Raw genomic sequence first — 23,299 nt, forward strand, 5'->3', positions numbered from 1 at the left:
TGCTACATTTGGCTTTCTAATTGACAGCTTGGTATTCCTTGTACCTGTGAATTAACATGAGTATATAGTTATCATTTGGACAATCACTAGATCATTGTCTGACAGAAACTTGGTCTGAAAAAATTATTTTGGAAGATAAAAGGATGTTTAAGTGGAACTCTTTCTGAGTTTATAACTTAGAACAACAGGTACTATATTCTAAAGGTACATGCTAAGCCATAGGACTTGGAAAGAAAATTCTCCAAACTAGGTCTACCTCCTCCAAGCCGAGCTGCTCACTGTTCATCTCTAAATTGTGTAAGAAAAGGATAACAGTTTATGAGAGAGCCTTATATGGAAGATTTCTTAGCTAGGGTTTCTTAAAGCTTCCTTCTGCAGAACTACTTGGAGAACCTAATGTGTATTTCCCCAGGATGTGACATGGTAGCAGACACTGGTAGCTGATCCATACCTAAAAATTCTAAAGGTTAGTGGACAGAAGGAAGAGAGTGGAGTGCTACATTGAGGGGACCTGTGTTTGTACAATTTAATGAGCAAAGACTCATTAAATTGAGTGAGTTTTCCCCTGACCCAAAAAGACCCATGAAAAATAATCAGACCATGGAAGCAACCCTAGTATCCACTAATGTATGAATGAATAAACAAATTGTGGTTTATACTTACAATGGAATATTATTCAAGCCTTAAAAATGAAGGAAATTCTTACACATGCTACAACATTAATGAACCTGGAAGACATGTCAAGGGAAATAAGCCAGTCACAAAAGGACAAATATTGCATGATTCTATTTATATGAGGTAGCTAGAGTAATCAAATTCATAGACATAAAGTAGAATGGCAGTTGCCACAGGCTGAAGAGAGGGGAGTGGGGAGTTAGTGTCTCATGGGTACAGAGTTTCAGTTTGAGAAGATGAAAAAGTTCTAGAGATGGACAGTGGTGATGGTTGCACAACAATGGAATGTACTTAGTACTACTGAACTTTACACTTAAAAAGTTAAAATGATAAATTTCATGTGTTTATTTTACCACTCTTTTAAAACAACAACAACAACAAAAACAACAAAAAATAACCTTCACCGAGAGGACTGCCTAGAGAAGTGAGCTGACGACCCCCACAGAGGGAGGGTCAGGATGGGCCAGTGGAAGCCAGGAATGAGAATGGATTATAAGCTGTCAGTCAGGAGAGGCAAAGCCACAAGTAATTACTAACAGGAGATTCCCAGCCAGGCAGTTATCTGAAGAATTTATAAAAGCAGCTCATTACAAAAAGAAAATGTTGGTGTCTGACACAGATGGCCTTGAAATCAGGTTAGGAAATCATAAGACTTTGCCCTTTCATCCTACCTCCCTCTTGAGCCCTGTACCTGAATTGGGAGATAAGGTGAAGTGAGGAAGAGTAAAAAAGCTATGACTGTGTCTCTCTCCTGACTACAGGCTTCTAAATGAGGGGAAGGGAAGAAGCTCAGAGACAATTTAACATCTGTATGTACCAAAAAAGTGGTAGAATGGTACTAGACAGTTTATACAGGAGTGGGGATGATTGATTCAACAGAGTAAGTTTAAAGGAAGAAGAGTGAGAAAGAATGAAGTGGCATTCTACTTGTAGTCTCTGAGTCTAGCCCTTTCATCTAGTGAGAGAAAATCTTTCTTCGGAGCTTAGAAGATTCCTGATGAAAGACTCACTGCTTCCACTTCTCTCTTTCTCCCTTACCTTCAGGAAGTCAGACTGGCTCTTCATCCTCATCTAAGGATATATCCCATGGAAGATGGTATCTAGGAAGAGGTCTGCCATCCTCTCGAAATAAAAGCAACTCTGTATCTGTACCCATGGCTTATGAAGGAGGAAGGGAATACAGAGCTGATGTTATGCCAGTCTGTGGTCAGCAAGACTGCCACTAAGAGTGACTGTCAATTCTCCCAACATAGCCCAAGCTTTTCCATTCCAGAATGTTGCCATGGCAGACAAAATGATTATTTGTGGTGGGATGCATTCATTTATTCAATATACTTTTACTGAGTACCAATTATATATAGAATACTGAAAGGAATAAAAGCTAGATAAGACATGATCGCACACTTCAAGGCACATATGTTTCAGCAGAGGTAAACATACAGACTTACAATTAATGACAATATAGGGCAAACAGGAACAAAAAAGCTTTGGGATTAGAAGTTTTAATGGAGGAGATTACATTTACCTTGTGCTTTGAATGATGGGAATATTTTGAGTGGATATGGCATAATTGAAACAGAGAATGACAAAAGTGGAGGGGAGGTTAGAGCAGAGATTAGATAGCAGAGAAACAGGTAGCTGGTCTTCAGACTATGACATCATTGGGTTTGTAAGTAGCATATAATACTCTTGAGAAGAGAAATGAGAGCCAGGGGTAGGAAAATAGTTTGGTACAAGATTTCTGAGGGCCTCAAAGGCCAGGACATTTGTACTTTAATAGGTAATGGGGGAGTAATTTAAGGTCTATGAGTGGGTGAGTGATGAAATCTAAAATATGTTTTAGGAAGAACAAGTAAGGCTATTGCAATTGTCCAGTGCAGAAGTAATGGAGCCCTTAAGTAGAATGGTTGCTGTCACAACTGGAAAGGCAGAAATAGATGGGAGAGGCTTTGGGGAGGTAGAATAAATGGGGCTTGGATCCTGATTGCATATGCCTTTTTCTTACTCTCTGTCAAACCCTCATTTCTTCCCTCTTCTGATCATGAGAAATCCTTCCAGATACTCTTGCATATGGATTCCTAGGCCAGGGAGCGGGGTGGATGCCACCTGATCACTAGTGTCAAGAATTTCATACTCAGTGGGGTGGGAGTTGCCTGAGAGTGGAAGTGGCAAGAGCAAGATGGCAACACCATAATTCTGACTGGGAATGCCACTTTCGACACTGGCACAAAATAAAGCATGTGGAACAAAGAAGTCAACACCTATAAGTCAACTTCTTGAAAGTTTAAGATTGTCACAAAGCTAAGAGTTGGGCTAGAGATTTGTCAGAGTCGGTAATAATTTTTGTGTCTAAGGACAGAGGGACCTGAGTTACATAAACAAGAGGTGTTCACTATGAACTGAAATAAGCAATTCGTGGGTAAGGAGACTGTGGTCAGAAATTCTAGGGTACATGAGCGTTTTCTAGGTAATGATAACTGTGGCTCATTGGGGTAGGAGTAGTGCCCATGAGAGTGGTGCCTTTTACTGAATCTTCCCATCTGGGGGTAAATGGCCATTCATGCTGCAACCCAATTATTCTAGCTCCTTCTCAAGAGGATGACGATGTGCCAGAGGTAGGTGAGGAGTGAGAATATGGGCATATGTAAGATGTTCTCTCTTTGTGTGTTAATTATACTATGACATAATGAAGTAGGATTTAGATGGGACTAGTGTATGGTGTGTCCTTTTTAATAGCTGCAGTTACTGAAAAACAATGGGTGAAGCAACACTGTGGAGATCAGAATTTGATGATGGTGAAGGAGACATAACTCAATATTTGCTGTTCTAAATTCCTGTCCTTTGCTATTTCTCCCCAATCCGTGGTGATTTCTCAGTAATAAATATACTACTACAAATAATAATAGTATTATTGCTATGATTTTATTGAATACTTATTAACATCTTCACATGCTTCATCTCATTTAATTCTCACAATTGAGGTAAGTGACAGATTCAGGATTTGAAAATAGTTCTGCACACAGACCTTAATGCTGTACTAATGATTCTTATCAGTTGGTTGCATATTTATAGTTCACTCATTTATTGATACATCCTATAGATACTGTTTTTAGTCCTTACTATAAAAAGATATTACATATAAACGAAGCAGGGCTGTCTCAGAAGAACAAAAAGCATCCCTTACCAAGGTAAGGGATTCTTTCCTTCCTCCTTCTTTCCCTCCCACCCTCCATTCAAAAATTATTCAATAAATCCCAACTTTGCACTAAGCACCCTGCTAGGCATTGCAAATAAAAATCCCTGTGATTCTGGAATTCATGATTTAGCCAGAAAATTAAAAGCAAATATATAGATAACTATAATTTAACATCTTTTACATCTCAAATCAGAGCAGTGCAGGTAACATCAATTTGCCTACTTCTTATATCTGGCTTGACGCACAGAATATTTTGGAGATTTCATGTGTATTATATCATATTCTTCTATATACTTTTATCTTGGCACTGACATTTTATCTTGCCTACTTAGTAAGTATTTCATAGATATAAAGAAAATATTTGGTAAAATCTACAGAGCAGGCCAGGCATGGTGGCTCATGCCTGTAATCCCAGCACTTTGGGAGGCCAAGGCGGGCAGATCACCTGAGGTCAGGAGTTCGAGACCAGCCTGGCCAACATAGTGAAACCCCATCCTCTGCTAAAAATACAAAAATTAGTTGGGCATGGTGGTGCATGCCTGTAATCCCACCTACTCGGGAGGCTGAGGCAGGAGAATTGCTTGAACCCGGGAGGTGAAGGCTGCAGTGAGCCGAGATGGCACCACTGTACTCCAGCCAGGGCAACAGAATGAGACTCAAAAAAAGCAAAAACAAAAACAAAAACAAAAACAAAAAAACTACAGAGCAGAAGCTAGAAAAAAAATGAGTCTTGAGTCAAAACAAGCATCTGAGATTCAGGGGAGATTAGAACTGCTCTTTTGGAACTTACTGTCTAAGAGGACATGTGTGCAGACATGGGAACAGGTCAAGGTGATGGGACACGTGTTGGGGGAGGGAGGAAGAAAGGGAATCGGATAACGACAGGAGTAGCTTTCCCCATCTAGGTCATATATCCTTGTAGTGAATTCTTCTCCTATGATAAGAAAAGTTGTGACTTTATAGATTATCGATACATATTCAAATCTAAGTTTAAAATAAATTTGAAATCCTACCAAATTACCTTTGGATTGCCACTATCTAATAAATGTAATTTTTAAAAATCTATGTCTAAACACTGGATTTATATGAATGGGCTTCAAGGCATCTGTGAACTCCTGAAATTATATGCAACATTGTGTTTCTCTGGACTTCATGAGATTTAAACCCACAACCTAAAATGATTAAGGTCCAATGAATAATTAAAATTTGAGAAATTAAGCCCCATAACCAGGGAAATTTTTTCCCTCATAAAATTAGAGCTGACAGCATACAAACCTGACATAAACACTGTACTTACATCAAGAGCCACAGACTGCTTGGCCCAGGACTTCTTCACTTGATCATACATAATCGTGTTGTTGATGCCAAGTCCACAAAAGATGACAAAAGCCTAGGAAAGGGCAAACCTGCTAATTAAACATTGCAGCAACTCATTGGCAAAATCTAATATGAAAGCAGGCGGTCACCAGGGATGGGTCTGAAAATACAATCTTGTTGTACACAGAGGTAGGCCTTGGGGAAATAGGCACATTAAAATTCTTAATTACTATTGTTATATAGCAACTTTATAGCTCACACTGTACATGAGGAAAAATTATGAATTTAATGTCATTGTAGAGAAACTATTTCATATGTTTAAAAACATACTTACACTCTGTTTAAATGGGTTCTTAATTTATTTAGGTTGTGGACTGATTTTAGTAAATCCATTCTATTTAACCAAAGCAACCTCTTTTAGTTGCTAGGCTATAAAATACTTTGGTAAAGAAACCAAGTTAACGTAACCATAAGGTAAGTGTTAAGGGGAAGGAGGATTGAGTTAGAACCATTAATAAAGAAGCTATGAGGTATTCTTGATTAGAGAAAGATAATCATGGGTTTTCATGTTGGCTACTGGTACAGTCTATGAGGAAGCCCATTCAAGGCTAGCTTCTCCAGCTAGAGCGCCTGGAGTGAATACACGGAAGCGTGTAAACAAGAGAAATGTGAGGGCAGTACAGCTGGCAGAGCTGGCTCAGGGTTTCATGACTCTGAACACACACAAGCAAGACGAGAATAAGAAAATAACACTTTGGGGAAAAGAGAGGGTAGTTCTGTAATAAAATTAGGATAAAAATAATGGATGGTTACAAAATAATCCAATTCATAAAAAATAGGATCAAATCTCACTTAAGCATTTACATATTCCTTAAATCTTCCTGTAAATTTTGCCCTCCATTTAAGTATAATAATAATTGACTAATAATTGTTCGTCTTTTCAAATTTGGGCAAGCTGCAACTGGGGGACTATTGATGACTCCGTATAAACCTTGGTTTATAAATTTATTTTCTTACCTCAAAAAGTCGTTGATCCGCATCATCAAAAGGTTTCCCATCAAGTCTATTTAACACTTGAGCCACTCCTATGGGGAAAGAGTGGATTATGTGGTCATTTTTAGTACTGGACATTGTGTTTCTCTAATAGAGTAGCCACAGCTAACTCTATGCCTTCTTTAGGGAACTGCACTCAGTTTAAACTCTGGTCTCTCAGGTGCCTGCCGATTTCATGAGAATAAATCTGAGGTGTAGGACAATGCAGTCTCTCTTCAAGGCTGATTTATCTAGACTATATCTCAGTAAAGTTTGGAGTTCTACCAAGGCTTTAATCAGATTCTAGATGACTAGTTACAGTAACTCTAATATATCGCCCATATATTATATATACAACTGAGTATATATGTAGTTGAATACGTGTGTGTATTCAGCTACATATATATATATATATTTCAACTGAATATATATATATATATTTTTTTTTTTCATCCTCTGAAGCACAATACTTGAAAGACGCAGTATGGCATTGTGATTAAGAACATAAGCTTTGGACTTAGATGATCTGAGTTCAAATTTCAACTCCACCATCAGGTGTGTGACCTTGGGCACGTTATCTAACTTTTTTAGCACTGAATTTCCTCATCTGTAAAATGGGGATTAAAATGTTAACTATCTAAGAGGGTTATGAAGATTAAATGAGATAATGTTAGAATGTTCATAAAGCATTTAGCATATTGCTTCACTCAGAATAAACATTCAAGAAATATTAGGAATTACTACAAGCAATAAAAGTTGATATAATACAATTAACCTTCAAAGCAAAGTTAGTTCTGTTTCCTGCTACCAGGGGGTACATATAGTTCTAAAAAACTTAATTTATGAGTGATTACTTTTTCCAAACTTCACTTCTAGTATTATACCAGATGTTTTAGGGCATGACTTTCAAAATACACAAGTTTAACAAGAAAAATCAACTATCTTGAAAACTATTAGCCTGTGTCCCCATTTAGTATGAAAAAAAAAAAAAAACCAGCTGTAATTCTAAATATGCTTGTATTTTTAAAAACACCCAACTTCCCACCAGGGAGGTAAGTCATCATACGCAAGAAGACATATATATAAATAATGAAACACAAAACTATTAGCATGTAACCAGGCAAACTACAGTCCTAATATTGAAGTAATAATGGATATTTACTTTTAGGATTGAAATGTAGGACTATGAGATTGCCATGGAATATCAACAGGTAGCACATGGTGTTTCTTATGGACTTTCCCTTTAAACATAAATTTATTTAAAACTCTGTGCAAGATGTAGTTTAAGTCTTTGTACTAGAGGCTTAGATCCCAAATCTTAGAATATTCTTTATGTTCAGTGACATACCAATATTCTTATGCAGATTAAGCTGGTGAAAAAAATTATCTTAGAATTCAGATCTTAAAAACACTCACAGAATACTAAATCCTTTAATAAGCAGCAGTGTCTTAGACTTTAACAGGCAATTTTAGGGGGAAGCAGAGTGAGGCAAATAGATACATTAGTCACCAAATGAATTAGTGTTCTTATATCTGTTAGGAAAAAAAGCCACATTTTTATTGTGTTTCAATAACTTCAACTAATTCTTCCATCCTTCAGGACTTCTCTATTCCAACCATTAATTCTCCTTGCCTGGGCTTCTTTCTTGAATTTGATGCTTTCTTAATTGAGTTTTTTGAGAAGGAAAGGGGAATGGAGGAAGAGAAAAATTGGAAGCTGTTTTTACCAATGATTACCTATTTGTGAGGAAAATGTGGCCTATTTCACAACTGCCCAGGCAGAAAATGCATGCTCAGTATATGTCCAATAGAGAATGTTCTTTCTTCCTTTGCCTTTACACCATGTGTAAAAGCACAGATGTAACATATTGACATAGTAAGAAAGTCTGTACTAGGAGTTAGGAAGCCTGAGTTTTATTCCTGACCTTGCTATTAACTTTGTGGCCTTCTTGAAGTCATCTCTCTCTCTCTCTCTCTCTCTGTCTCTGGCTTTTTTTCTCTCTCTGCCTCTATTTCTACAGGGTGAGATAAAAGAGTTCTACTGGTTGATAACTCAGATTCTCTCCAACTTTAAAATTCACTGGTTCTTTCAACTTCATAAATATTTGTTCAAGTTGTGGATAATGTTGATTCATTAGGAGTCTGAGCTTATGAAATTATACAAGAGTGTCAGACATAGTTTCATGAGACCTGGCCATAAAAAGAGGGAACACATAAAAAAGATATGGGAGTATTTTAAAGCAAATTTCTGTTTCTTTATTCAAGAAGTTTAACTAGGTCATCTCTTACCAATTATTTGGTGGTTGCTATTCCAAATAGGGACACAGAGAACAGATCTTATGTGAAAACCAGATATCTGGTCCGCCTAGGAAACAAGAAAGAAGTTAATTAAAACTGAATATTAACTATTCTTTTTTGATTTACATTTTTTCCATTCTTCATAACAGATATTAAAAAATAACCTTTTAAAAGTTATTTTATACACTGTAACCTAATTTTGTAATGCATAAACTCACTCACCTGCCTCCTTCATCACAATGAACATCCTAAAGAAATCAAACCCAAGCCAAATATGAATCAACCAAAAAAATCCCAAACCAACATGACCTCCTCCAATCCCTGCAGCCATAGAGAGCTGGACATAAGACTATCTTGATCATGACCACACCACTAGACAAGAATTCCAGCAACTGTTTCTCCTCTGGGTATTTAAAGCATTTTAATTAAACCAGTGATCAATTTTTACCTTTGACCAGGTACATTTGTTAGTAAAAAATGTTTGTGCCTATAATGCTGTCATATTTACATTTACTTTTAATACTCTATATTTTTACTGTTACTAAATTATTATGTATGTTGTCAAATCTATATACAAAAAAGGTAAGATAGAGGTAGAGGTTTGAAGATTTTCCTTCTGTACCCCAAATGTCAGGAAGTGACATTTAAAATACAGAGGTATAATTAACAACATCAAACACTGAGTAACAAACTCCATTTAATATTAAAAACAATGGTCCATATTTGAATGGTTAGAGAGAAACCGCTAAGAGTGAAAGGGTTTTAGTGAGTTAATATGACCTTGATTTTCAGTGAGGAAGGTCAATCTATTGTTCTAATACAATAGGAGAAAACAATAAGATATGAAGGTTTTGGATCATGCATATGGAGATAAAAAGATATTTTAAAATGCTCTTTGTTGAAGGCAAGAGCCACATATTTTAAACACTTGAAACTAAAAGTTAGTTTACATAGCTAAATTTTATATTTGGATTTTTTTTCTTTTTGACATTTCTCTTTGAGAAGTTAATTTTCCAGATATCTTCTATTCATTGTACCAATATGTCAGTTTCTCTTTTTCAATGTTTTTTTTTTTTTTTTTTTTTTTTTTTTTTTTTATTATACTTTAGGGTTTTAGGGTACATGTGCACAATGTGCAGGTTTGTTACATATGCATCCATGTGCCATGTTGATTTCCTGCACCCATTAACTCGTCATTTAGCATTAGGTGTATCTCCTAATGCTGTCCCTCCCCCCTCCCCCCACCCCACAACAGTCCCCGGAGCGTGATGTTCCCCTTCCTGTGTCCATGAGTTCTCATTGTTCAATTCCCACCTATGAGTGAGAACATGCGGTGTTTGGTTTTTTGTCCTTGCGATAGTTTACTGAGAATGATGTTTTCCAGTTTCATCCATGTCCCTACAAAGGACACGAACTCATCATTTTTTATGGCTGCATAGTATTCCATGGTGTATATGTGCCACATTTTCTTAATCCAGTCTATCGTTGTTGGACATTTGGGTTGGTTCCAACTCTTTGCTATTGTGAATAGTGCCGCAATAAACATACGTGTGCATGTGTCTTTATAGCAGCATGATTTATAGTCCTTTGGGTATATACCCAGTAATGGGATGGCTGGGTCAAATGGTATTTCTAGTTCTAGATCCCTGAGGAATCGCCACACTGACTTCCACAATGGTTGAACTAGTTTACAGTCCCACCAACAGTGTAAAAGTGTTCCTATTTCTCCACATCCTCTCCAGCACCTGTTGTTTCCTGATTTTTTAATGATGGCCATTCTAACTGGTGTGAGATGGTATCTCACTGTGGTTTTGATTTGCATTTCTCTGATGGCCAGTGATGAGGAGCATTTCTTCATGTGTTTTTTGGCTGCATAAATGTCTTCTTTTGAGAAGTGTCTGTTCATGTCCTCTGCCCACTTTTTGATGGGGTTGTTTGTTTTTTTCTTGTAAATTTGTTTGAGTTCATTGTAGATTCTGGATATTAGCCCTTTGTCAGATGAGTAGGTTGCAAAAATTTTCTCCCATTGTGTAGGTTGCCTGTTCACTCTCTTTTTCAATGTTTTTTGAAGATTAACATGCATGTAGAAAGGCCCCAAAATTGTAAGTATACAGCTTAATGGATTTTTACAAAATGAACAGATCTATGCAACTACCACCAAGATCAAGACATAGAATATTATCACCACCCCAGAAGCCACCTCCAAGCCCGTAAATTCTTGTACAGACTTAGTGCACATATGCATTTCTGATAGGCATATACTTATAATAAAATTGCTGAGTTATTCACACGTTCAGCTTCAAAATATATATTTTTAAAGTTTTGCAAAATACTTGTACCAATTTACTCTAACCAGAAGTGTATGAGAGTTCCAGTTGATTTATATCATCACCAACATTTAATGTTGTCAGGCTTTTAAAAAAAATTTTGACAATTCTGATAGATATGTGGTTGTATCTCCTTGTGAAAGTAATTTGATTATCTCTGATGACTAGGGTGACCATAAATCCTGGTTTAAGTCTGTTTCCCTGACATAATTATTAATAATATGCCTTTCATTCTCAAAAGTGTCCAAATTTGGACAATAAATTAATAATTTTCCTACTTATGATTAATGAAGTGGAGCAACTTTTCATATACTTGTCATCTATTTCTACTCTCTTCCATGAAGTGTCTGTTCAGAACTTTGGACTTTTTTCCTGTTGGGTTGTCTGATTTTTAAAAATTGGCTTGTAAAAGTTTCTTCTATATTCTGGATAAGAGCCCTCTGCAAGATATATGTATTACAAATATTTTTCTTATTCTATGGCTTGTTTTTCCACTCTTTTAATGGTGTCTTTTGATTCAGAGGTCCCTAATATGATATCATCAAATATTTCAATTTTTAAATTCATGGTCAGTACTTTTTTGGTTTTATTCAAGAAATCTTTCCGTACTCCAACCTCATGAAGATATTCTTCTATGATTTTCCTAGAATCCTTATTGTTTTAACTTTCACATTTAAATTTATAATCCAGCTGAAAATGATTTTCATGTATAATATGAGCTAGGAGTCAAAATTTCTTTTTTTTGAAATGGATATTCAGTTGATCCAGCACTGTTTGGAGGAAAAAAGCAATACCTCTCCCCATCACTCTACTGTGCCATCGTTTTCATTAATCAACTGTCCATATATATTTGGATCTGTTTCTGAACTCTCTATTCTATTCCATTGATCTAGGTATCTGTCCTTACGCCAATACCATACTGTCTTAAATAATATGGTTGTACAATAAGGCTCAGTATCTGGTAGTGCAAATCCTCCAACTTTGTCCTTCTTCAAGATTGTCTTGACTATTTTTGACCTCTGGCATTTACATATAAATTTTAGAATCAATTTGCAGTTTATACACATACATATACATTCCTGGGATTTTTATTGGTATTTTTTGAATCTATCAGTTTAGGGGAGAATTGACACCTTTACAAAACTGAGTTTTTCAATCCATAAATATCCCTTAATTTATTTAAGGCTCTTAAAATTTCTCTTAGCAAAGTTTGGTAGTTTTCCATGTAGTGTTCTTATACATAATTTTTTATATTTGTATGCTGATGTTTAAAAACTTCATGTTATTGTAAATAACAGCAGTATTTTATTTTCTAATGCTTGTAATTGGTACCTAAAAATATAATTGACTTTTTAATATTAAATTTGTTTCCATCAATCTTGCTACATTCAATTATTAACTTTAATGTCTTACCTGTAAAGTGTTTTGGATTTTCTTGCCACATGATCACATCATCTTATCCTTTAATTCTTATACCTTTTAGTCATGTAATTTTAGATTATGCGATTTTTCCTTGTTTAGTTTGTTAATAGAGTGAATTACATTGATTGATATTTGAGAATGCCAGATGCAAAAACAAAAACATAAGCATAAATCATTCGTCCAGTGTACTCTTCTAAAAAATATTTACCAGCTCCTATGCACCAGACACATTGCTTAGTATTGAGGATAGAAAAATGGATTCAAGTAGTCATTAACCTTGAGCTACTCACAGTCTAGGAAAGATAGAAATATTGAGATAAAATAAGTGTCCAAATAGAAGATGGTCAAACACTATTGGAAAGACAACAATGGACTCTGTTTAGAGAAATCAGGAGCAGCCCGAGACTCTTTACAAAGAGTCTTCAAAGACAACAGTGATGATAAGTTCACATTTGTTAGATGTTCACTCTCTGTCTGGCATTCTGCTCAGCACTTTCTTATGCATTATTTTATACTTTTTACAACCACCCCATGAAGTAGGTACTGTTATCATCCTCTCTTATCAGATGAGACTTAGAGATATTAACTGCCTTGAATGAGAGAAACTGGCTCAAAGGAGCACAGCCAATGGCAAACACATCCATCAAAGTTATCTTCCAAAAAAACAAACTGGTTTTCTTCCCCTCCCTAAGGATAAAATCTGAATTAAGGCAATACCAGTAAGCATGAAAAGAAGAAAGCCAATTTTAGAAAGGTATAATCTACAGACTTAGGCTGGCCACAGCAGCACTAGGATGGCTGGGTCTGCTTTGTTTTGCTGAGGGAGCGACACATATCATTGTACAGACCATTGGGTCTGAGGCAGCACCGAGTAGTAAACACAATTGTCTCTGCCAACTCTGGGACAACAGTAGCTCCTGTCTAACGTCTCCTACGAAATCTGGGCAGCTGAAGGACAGGTCACAATAGGCAAGAAGAAAAGGAACATTCAGTAAGAAAGACAATTTAGAAGCTGGTGGTGAGAAAAACAAACCTTAGGCTGTTCGCCAGTTAAATAAAAGAGAATTTTGTTTACCCATCACTTTTAAAGCACTACAGTTCCCCAAAAGAGTATTTTTTATTCTGGGAAAGTGGGAGTATGCACTCTCCCATCCCCATGGAGGATAACATTGAGGTTTCTGGCTTGAGTAAAGGTGGAAGAGTTCCTTGAAGTGGGGAACACGGGAAATTTGAGGGAAATGATACGAACTCCAAATGGACACACATTACAAGTGAGAGGGGCTGGAGATACTAATCTTGGAGTCATCAGTCCTCTGGGTTAATTGCATGGGTAAGATTTAAGTTAATTGCATGGTTATTGCAAGAGAGAACTTGTCCAACAAAAAGACTAAAAATTGAACTTTGGGGAACACAATATTTAGTGCTAGAAGAAAAAGGTGACATCAGTGAGAGGGATGGACAAGAACTCCAAAGCTCACGCTCTTAACCTGAAGGCTTTACTGCATCCATAATGTGTGAACAGATTTCTACAACCTTTCTGGAAATAGGTTTATTGATGTGTATCCAGAGCCTAAAAAGTATAAATACATACTCTTTGACCTATCAATTTTATATCTAGGAATTTATCCTGTGGTAATTATCAAAGCTATGCACAAAGTTTTATATGTAAAAGTGTGAACCATAGCATTATTTCTCTTAGTGATTTATTAGAATAACATGAATATTCAACTGGAGGCAGTTGGTTAAGTAAATCATAGCATATTCACACAACAGAATATTATGCAGCTAATTAAAATCACACTATAGAAGAATAGTTACTCATATGGAGAATATTTAATATATTAAATGATAATAGTGTACATGCCTGTGGGTATACAAAAGCATATTATATACATTGAAGGATCCTGGAAAAATTATGACCATAATAGTTTCCTTTGAATTTCTTGGCTATTAGAATTTTAAAATTATTGTTCCTAGTTTGTAAATTTTAGATAATAAACACAGATAATTTGTCCATAAGGGAAGAAGTTATTTTCTAAGTAGAACTTACGGGGAGCAACAGTGTCCAATGCTATAGAGAAGTCTAATAAGATAAGGACTGAAAATGGCTTACTGAATTTAGCAACATAGTGGGATTATTGAAGGCAAAAATGGTCAAGGGAAGAAAGGATGTGATCAGGAATAAAAGTCAAGTGGTTAGTCCTGGAAGAGAGGAAGGCCATACTGAGAAAGCAGAGCTGCATCTATTCAGAGCTGGAGTCTTGTATGGGCTGAGCACAGGAGAAGAGGTGAAGCATCAGAGAATGCAGAGGGTGTCTTTAAAGTGTTTCCATTGTGTTTGAGGGAAGGAGGTGAGACTAAGGAATGGTGATGATCAACATGCTTGATGAGCCCAATCAGGTGAGAGAGGAGAACAAGGAAGGATGGCAGAGTGTGAGGAGAGTGAATTTTTCCATTTTAAAATCATTAATGAAATTCCCTAATTGCCTATTTGCGGCAGCAGCTATTGTTTCTGGAAAACTGTGCTAATCCAGGTTAGTTCATGTAACCATATGAAAAGGCAAGGCCCAGGAGTCCATTTTATCCTCTGCAGGGGCTGGAGGAAAAGGAGAAGGGAGATGAAAGAAGCACAGGATGTCTAAAGAATAAATTCCAAACAGGGAGAAAGAGTAATAAGCAAGTATGAAGGAAAGAATCATTCCTGTTCACCAGATAACCCCAACTCTCCATATTGAATCAGTCAATGGAGCTCAAAAATGCCCATCAGCCACACCACCCCAACAAAGTCACCCAAAGTTTCAATGCCTCAATTTTATCATTAATATTTATCTCCTGCACACCAAAATGGTAACATTGGTTATCTTCATATTTCGGCCTCACAGCTGATTCTCATCTTTGTGCTTTTTCTTGTTTTCCAAGTTGTTTTATGAAAATTTGTGTGTGAAAGGGTTTCAAAATTTGTAAGGAGTTTTACAAATACAAATATTGCTAATATTGAAAGGAACACCTGCCAAAAAAATCTGCTTTATTGTTCCACACAGTGCCTTGGTCATTCTTGGTTTAACATTCACACCATTAGAGCCTCAAAAGTTAGATCACGTGAGAAAAAGCAGCCTTTCTAAAAGGTAACAGTTAAACTAAATATATTTCTGGGAGTGCTTAGTTCTTTCCAAGCAAAGATATGTCTATTTAAAAATGTTACCTAGTTTCTGTCCTCATGGGACCTTTCCAATTAATGGATCTAATTAAAGATGGTTTAGCTCTTGGAGCCATCAACATGTACTTGTTATATTTTCCAGCCTCTCAAAGGTGGTCAAAGGAAATGTTAAATAAATTGGTGATAATATAATACTATTTATTAATGTTCAGTGTATTTCCTTTCTCTAGAAAGATATGTACAACTTTAACAATAATCTAAAGCAACACTTTCTCCACAAAGATAATCTATTGGTGAGAAATTCTAGTAACCAAGACAAGCTGAGGGAGCCAATGTTCCAAGTCAGTCCCTTGATTTCCATGAAATAATAGAGAGAGAATTGAGTTTGGCCTATCTTACCTGCACACAGGATCAATCCTAATGGCTTGTAGAATACTGCCTGTATATGATTCCTTAAATTCCTGAAAAATAAATGATTGTGCTTGGAGCTGAGGCATTTTCTCCACTGCCCATGCGGCAAAGTCTGTTGGATTCTTAGAACTGTGGCACTTGTATTTGTTTTCACTACCCACTGCTTCCCCATTCTATATTTTATTTAAGTCTTAGTAATCCCCCTAACTTCTAACCTCTAACCTTCCTTCCCCTCCTGCTCATCTGTAATTCTTACGTCCACTGTCCAATCTACCCTTCTTCTCAGGAAAGGTTCTCAAACTGGTTCACACTAAGTAACAGAAACTGAGAGATTGACAAGAGCAAATGAATTTCAGCTGATCCACAGAGCTTTGCCTCTTAATGTTTTTAATTTTGCATATTTCCCTTTGTAACAGAAGCATAACTGATAGACCAGAAGGTGTTACAGAGAATAGAGAATGACCTGTCCTGCCAGGCTAGCTCTCAGCAGCCACTGTGGGGGTGCAGGAGTGCTCCACCACAAAGATCTGGCAGGCAAAATGGGCTTTAATGCTCTAAATCAGAGAATCTCAGAGCCTGGAGCCCCATTATCCTTAAGTGCTACATGACAAGGATAAGTACTATTGAGTTGTCTATAATAGGCTTTAAAAAAATCAGAGGAAAAACTTTACATGGAAGAACTGCGTGGGACTGAAGAGCTACAGAGTTCAGATCACACCACCTTAGTGTTAATTGTGTAACTCTGGGCATTGGCCTTCCATGGCAGAGGAGATGTAGGTACTGATGGGTTTCCCACCTCTCCTGAATTTGTAACAAATAAATGGACCACCAAATCCATCCATGCATAAGGCCTGCCCTACTTTTTAGTTAATTTCTGACATTCCCTTTGCTGAATGAACCTTTTCTATTTAAATGTTGAGTCCAAGTATTCATTCTTATTGTAGGCAAAAAGCAAACACTGCATGTGATGGCTCTGAAAATTCTCTCCATAACTATACAAATGGAAGGAAATACTGAATTAAGCAATAGGATTAATACCTTAGACTGACTAAGTAATGGCTTGTTTTGCATTAGTGTATTTGTTTTAATGCGTTCTTTGAATCTAATAAGAAGAGAAGGGCAGAAAGTGTCACAGATGATATATTAAAGTGCAACTAACTACAGAAAATTGAATTCTGAGGCATGATGCCAGTTGAAAGCAAGGACAGAATGATTGTAATGGTGAGGATATTTGTAAATAGAGTATGCATTCTAAGAAGTCACCTAATACAAGAGGCGGTCATCTGCAAATGCAGTTTATATACATGCTATTGGGACAATCTCAGACAACGCTCCTAGTTGGAATAAATCCCAAGAAACAGAGGCAAAGGCGAATAGAAAATAATTCGTCTGAATTCCCCAAAGATACAGCAAGGCAAGTTGACTTGTTTAGATACTGTATTTCAATCATGGTTTTAGATAATTGTTTATAACTTTAAGAAGACTCAAAATAACCTGGTAAAACATAATTTATATAAGATATAGACAGTCTAAGATTTTAGAATATCTTTAAAATTTTTCACAATTATAAAAATAATATGAACACATGAAAAATTTAAAGCACAAATAAAATCAAAAGCTCTAACTCTTCCATCTTTAGAGATAGCAATTATTAACAGGTTGGTACAAGTCCTTCCTCACCTTTTCTTTTTTTTCTTTTTTTTTTTTTTTGAGACAGAGTCTCGCTCTGTCGCCCGGGCTGGAGTGCAGTGGCGCAATCTCGGCTCACTGCAAGCTCCGCCTCCCGGGTTCACGCCATTCTCCTGCCTCAGCCTCCGAGTAGCTGGGACTACAGGCGCCCGCCACCGCGCCCGGCTGATTTTTTTTTTGTATTTTTTAGTAGAGACGGGGTTTCACCGTGGTCTCGATCTCCTGACCTCGTGATCCGCCCGCCTCGGCCTCCCAAAGTGCTGGGATTACAAGCGTGAGCCACTGCGCCCGGCCCTTCCTCACCTTTTCTTATAAATATGTATTAAGTTCATATGTCAATATATAATATATTTAATGACAAAGCATATTCATAAATTACATATACATAATATATTTGACAATAATGAACAATATTCAACAAGAATGTCTATTATGTATTAAACATTGTTCTAGGTATTGGGGATACATCAGCGAAAAAAAACAACAAAATCCTCACCTTCACAGAGCTTACATTTTAGTGATAGAAGAGAGATGGTAAACAATACAAAGATAAGTGAATAAATTATATGTTAGAAGATCTTAAGATGATGGGGAAAAAACAGATAAGAGGGGTAAGGAGTACCAAGGGTATCAGGACTCACTGTCAGGCAACATTTGAACAATGGTCTTAAAGAGGAGAGGATATGAGGAGCCATGCAGATATTGGGGGAAGAGTATTTCAGCTGAGGGAGTAGCCAGTGCAAAGCCCCTGAGGTAGGTGTGTAAGTGGCACATTGTAGGAAAAAGGAGACTAGTGTGGCTTGCATAGTATGAGTAAGGGATGGGGGTGGATGATAGGGTGCCAGATGGTGTATGGCATTGTAGATCTCTGAAAGAACTGCAAATTTTGCTTTTACTCCAGTGAAATAAGGAGACACTGAAGAGTGTGTGAGCAGAGTTGTAACATAACTTAAAATTTAATAGCCTCTGACTATTGTGTTGAGAAAAGAGTATAGAAGGGAAAAGTGGAAGGAGAGGGACAGTTTAAGAGGATTTGTACATGAAATAGTACAGGGATGATGGTAGGTTGGATCTCGGTGGTAGCAGCTGAGTGGTAAGAAGTGGTCAGATTCTGGATAAATTATGCAATTGGACTTCCTGATGAATTCATATTCAACATGAGAGAAAGGGAGAATCATGCCTACACTTTTTTTGACATACGCATCTTGAAGGATTGTGTTGCCTCAATAGAGATATGGAAACAGAGAGAGGAGCTGGCTTGGGGGGCAGGAGACTGTGGCCCGTGCTTTAGACATGTTAAGTTTAAAATACCTATTAAAAATATGCATATACTGTTTATGTATATATACCCACATATATTATTCTATACATACTTCTATACATTATTTTAAACATACTTCTCTGTTTACTTTTTTCTTGTAGACATTTTAAAATATCACGATATATAGATTGCTTCATGGGATGGACATTGTGCATGGACTAAATTCTTTATTAGGGTATGATAGGCAAAATTCTTTTTTTTTTTTTTGAGATGGGGTCTCACTCTATAGCCAGGCTGGAGTGCAGTGGCACGATCTCGGCTCACTGCAACCTCCGCCTCTTGAGTTCAAGCGATTCTCCTGCCTCAGCCTCCCGAGTAGCTGGGACTACAGGCGTGTGCCACCACGCCTGGCTAATTTTTTTATTTTTTATTTTTAGTAGAGACAGGGTTTCACCATGTTAGCCAGGAAGGTCTCAATCTCCTGACCTCGTGATCCGCCTGCCTCGGCCTCCCAAAGTGCTGGGATTACAGGCGTGAGCCACCGTGCCCAGCCTATGATAGGCAAAATTCTAAGATGGCCTCTAAGAATCCCACCTGCCACCACCCCCAACTCTGGCTTCCTACATATCTTGAATAATCCTTTCCCTTGAGTGTGGACAGGGCCTGTGAACATGTTAGCACAGTCACTTCCCTGGTGATGATGTTACGTTACATGGCAAAGACGATGGGATAATCACTCCTGAGATTACATAAGCCACTCTGGACATTATGTAAGCTTCTGTCACAGCCAATTGGAGTGAGATTCTCCCATTGGCTTTGAAGAAGTAAGCTGCCATGTGATGAGAGGGCCATATTCTAGGACTCAAGGGCAACCTCCGGGAGCTAAGACAGACCCTGCACCATGGCCGGCAGAAAAACGAGAGCCTCAATCTACAACTGCAAGGAACTCAATTCTCCCAACAACCTGAATGAGCTTTAAAAAGAAAGCCAAGATCCAAATGAGAATTCCACATGGCCAATATCTTAATTTCAGCCTTGTGAGATCCTGAGCAGAGAACCCAGCAATGCCATGCCCAGACTTCTGACCCACAAAAACTGTGAGATAATAATCAGGTGTTTTTTTGGCTGGGCACGGTGGCTCACGCCTGTAATCCTAGCACTTTGGGAGGCTGAGGTGGGTGGATCACTTGAGGTCAGGAGTTCAAGACCAGCCTGACCAACATGGTGAAACCCTGTCTCTTCTAAAAATACAAAAAATTAGCCGGGCATGGTGGTGTGCACCTGTAATCCCAGTTACTCGGGAGGCTGAGGCAAGAGAATTGCTTGAACCCAGGAGGCGGAGGTTGCAGTGAGCCGAGAATGCACCACTGCACTCCAGCCTGGGCAACAGAGAAAGACTCCATCTCAAATAATAATAATAATAATAATAATAATAATAACAATAATAATAATAATCGGGTGTTAAGTGCTGAGTTTGTGGTGATCTGTTTTGCTGCAATAGAAAATTAATACACATAATAATCCTGACAATGTCTTCAGAAACACATATGGATACCCTGTTCCCATGGAGCAGATGACTGATAAAGATACAAAACCTAAGAACAGATGACCCATAAACATGAGGGTTTCTTGTACTATTATAAATAAATATAATATTATATTGAGTAGGTCTTTTCTGTCTTACATTCTTTTCATAGGATCTTGTAACAGAATAAACAGTGATTTTCATAAGGTCGCAGAATTTAAAGCTCACAAACGTAGTTCTAGCTCTGTGACATATAATCTTTTGTCATAATTTTTCCACCCATAAGCCAAAGAGTTTGGCCTTAAAACCATGTATGCTATCAAGCCCAGCAGGTGCCACTTTTGAGAGCCAACTCAAACAGGCATTCAGAAGGCAAGTAATCACTATGGCTTGCCTGCTAAGTCTGCTCTGTTCACAAGGAGGGAACTCCATTAAATATTTAAGACAATCACTAAGAGAACACCCAGCAGGCAAACAACTATGATTACTTGCCCCATAGCCCTCTCAGCAGGCATCTGACAGCACTTGGGATGGGGTTTACATCACATTAAAGACATCCCTTTGTAGCTTCTATCAAAGGGAAGACCAACAGTTTCAAACTGAGATTTCAAAATAAGGATCATTCTCTTGCTGCATATCTTTGGGCAGAGTTTCTAAGGACTTCCCTGAATTTTATCAAGATAGGAAAGACACAGAAACTAGAAATCTAGTTTCCCTTCTTACCTTAACTGTATGCCTACAGCAAAGCTTGATAAAGTAAATTATCTCTTACTAACAGAAAATAGCCACTGGTGTCATGAATTCCCAAATTGGCAAGCTTCCTATGCTAGTCTGAATTGAAAAAGAAACTATCAAATGCACACAAGTGGGTGTATTGGGATCAGCACCAGCAGTTATCAATCTGAAGAATTCACAATATGGTCCATGGGGCAAGTCATTCATAAGTTGCTGCTGAAATATTTCATTCACATAATAGGGAACACCTCCCTATCCCACCAACACTGATCAGGAAAACCCATTTGGGCTTAACATGAACAAAAACTAAACCTCTATTATATTAAGTCACAGAAATTTTGAAGTTTATCTATTACTTTAACTGATACAGGGATTGTAAATGTAGTCATCAGGGCTATGTTTGAAATATACAAGTGTAACTGGCTTTAGCTATGCTTTAAGGATTGATGCGGCTTTAGCTATATGTTTTAAGGATTGGTGGGTTGCATAGGCTTGGGCAGTACAGGTATTACAGTAGGTAGCTAGTCAGGAAGGAGTAGGACAGGAGAGGCCCCCACCCCCGACTCCTCCGTGAATGTCAGGTGACCATCAGGTGATGGTCAGATGGTTGTTAAACTGTCTCTCTAAAATAATAATTGGCCACAGCCAGTGCCAACAAAAGGCAGTCTCCCGATAGATAGAAAAACCCTGAAACTAGTGATCAGTAGTGTGATGGTTAATACTGAGTGTTAACTTGATTGGATTCTAGGATGCAAAGTATTGATCCTAGGTGTGTCTGTAAGGGTGTTACCAAAGGAGGTTAACATTTGAGTCCGTGGGGTGGGAAAGGCAGACCCACCCATAATCTGGGTAGGCAACATCTAATCAGCTGCCAGCACAGCTAGAATATAAAGCAGGAATAAAAACGTGAACAAGTCAGATTGGCTTAGCCTTTCAGCCTACATCTTTCTCTTGTGCTGGATACTTCCTGCCCTTGAACATCGGTCTCCAAGTTCTTCAGCTTTGGGACTCGGACTGGCTTCCTTGCTCCTCAGCTTCCAGCCTATTGTAGGACCTTGTGATCATATGAGTTAATACTCCTTAATACTCATATCTATCTATCTATCTATCTATCTATCTATCTATCTATCTATCATCTATCTATCTATCTATCTATCTATCTATCTATCTATCTATCTATCTATCTCCTATTAGTTCTGTCCTTCTAGGCGACTAATACAAGTCGCTTCCTGATAAGATCTTGGGAGTTGGGCAAGCAGACTCAAGCATGTGCATTAAGAGGCAAAATGGCAGAGTTTAACTGGTATATGACCTTCGAGAAACGTTCAGCTGGTAAGGGAAGAATGCCTCCAGTAAGCACGCATACAACTCCAGTAAACACACTGTGCGTGCTCCCCTTCCAAGTGCTAGCAGGCCACTATGCATGCAGACAGCACACTCCAAGGGAAGAGCCAGGGAGAAGGAATGAAAGATCCTGGAAGCATGTCAATGCATAAAATTCCAAGTCAAAGATCAAACAGCGCACTTGATTTCTCCAGTCACCTGCTTGGCCCTCCTCCAAGTGTACTTTACTTCCTTTCATTCCTGCTCTAAAGCTTTTTTTTAAAAAAACTTTCAATCCTGCTCTAAAACTTGCCACAGTCTCTCCTTCTGCCTAATGCCCCTCAGTCAAATTCTTTCTTCTGAGGAGGCAAGAATTGAGGTTGCTGCAGACCCACATGGATTTGCCACCACTAACACAGCCAGCCCCCACATTTAATCATTTCCAATGTGCCTAGGAAACCTGGTGCCTGGATGTCTGGCCACTCTTATCAGTGCTCCTGTAAGGACCACTGCTGGCTCCTATAAGGGAGGACCTGGTGACTATATCTACACAGTTTATAAGATATTTATGTAGGATGTTACATGTTGCAAACTAAGTGGTATGCCCAAGACTCCTCAGCTCATGAGCAGAGCACATAGGACAAAAAGGTAGGTATGCTGGCCACGAGTTCATGTACCTGTGAGGAGGGAGAAAGGAAGAATGTGGTGACTCTATTGCCTAGGCAGACCCTCAGCAGCTGATGCTCTCCCCAAGAGGATGCTAAAGGAAAATGCATTGAGTCGGGAACCAGAAGGCCCAGAGTGTGTTCTGTGCTTTGCCTTAAGAAAGCTGTGTGGCCTTGGCAGACCACTTCAGCTCCCCAAGTCTCCATTTCCTCCCCTGTAGGCTAAAAAATATGCAATATTTCTATTTACTGAAAGTTGATGTATC

The 23,299-nt window shown here is 37.9% G+C and overlaps 1 protein-coding gene across 2 annotated transcripts in view; it reads right to left on the reverse strand.

Moving 5' to 3' along the window:
* The window catches only part of PDE11A (phosphodiesterase 11A), a 443,979-nt gene that overhangs the window by 178,427 nt on the left and 242,253 nt on the right, over window positions 1-23,299 (reverse strand). For both annotated transcript variants that reach the window (XM_055289828.2, XM_063644786.1), the window contains exons 7-9: window positions 8,510-8,585; window positions 6,206-6,273; window positions 5,169-5,261 (exon numbers count right to left, since the gene is read on the reverse strand). In XM_055289828.2, the coding sequence (XP_055145803.1) occupies window positions 5,169-5,261; window positions 6,206-6,273; window positions 8,510-8,585 (237 nt within the window). The remainder of the gene's footprint in view (window positions 1-5,168; window positions 5,262-6,205; window positions 6,274-8,509; window positions 8,586-23,299) is intronic.

This window comes from Symphalangus syndactylus, chromosome 8 (assembly GCF_028878055.3).
Source record: "Symphalangus syndactylus isolate Jambi chromosome 8, NHGRI_mSymSyn1-v2.1_pri, whole genome shotgun sequence".
Lineage (NCBI taxonomy): Eukaryota > Metazoa > Chordata > Mammalia > Primates > Hylobatidae > Symphalangus > Symphalangus syndactylus.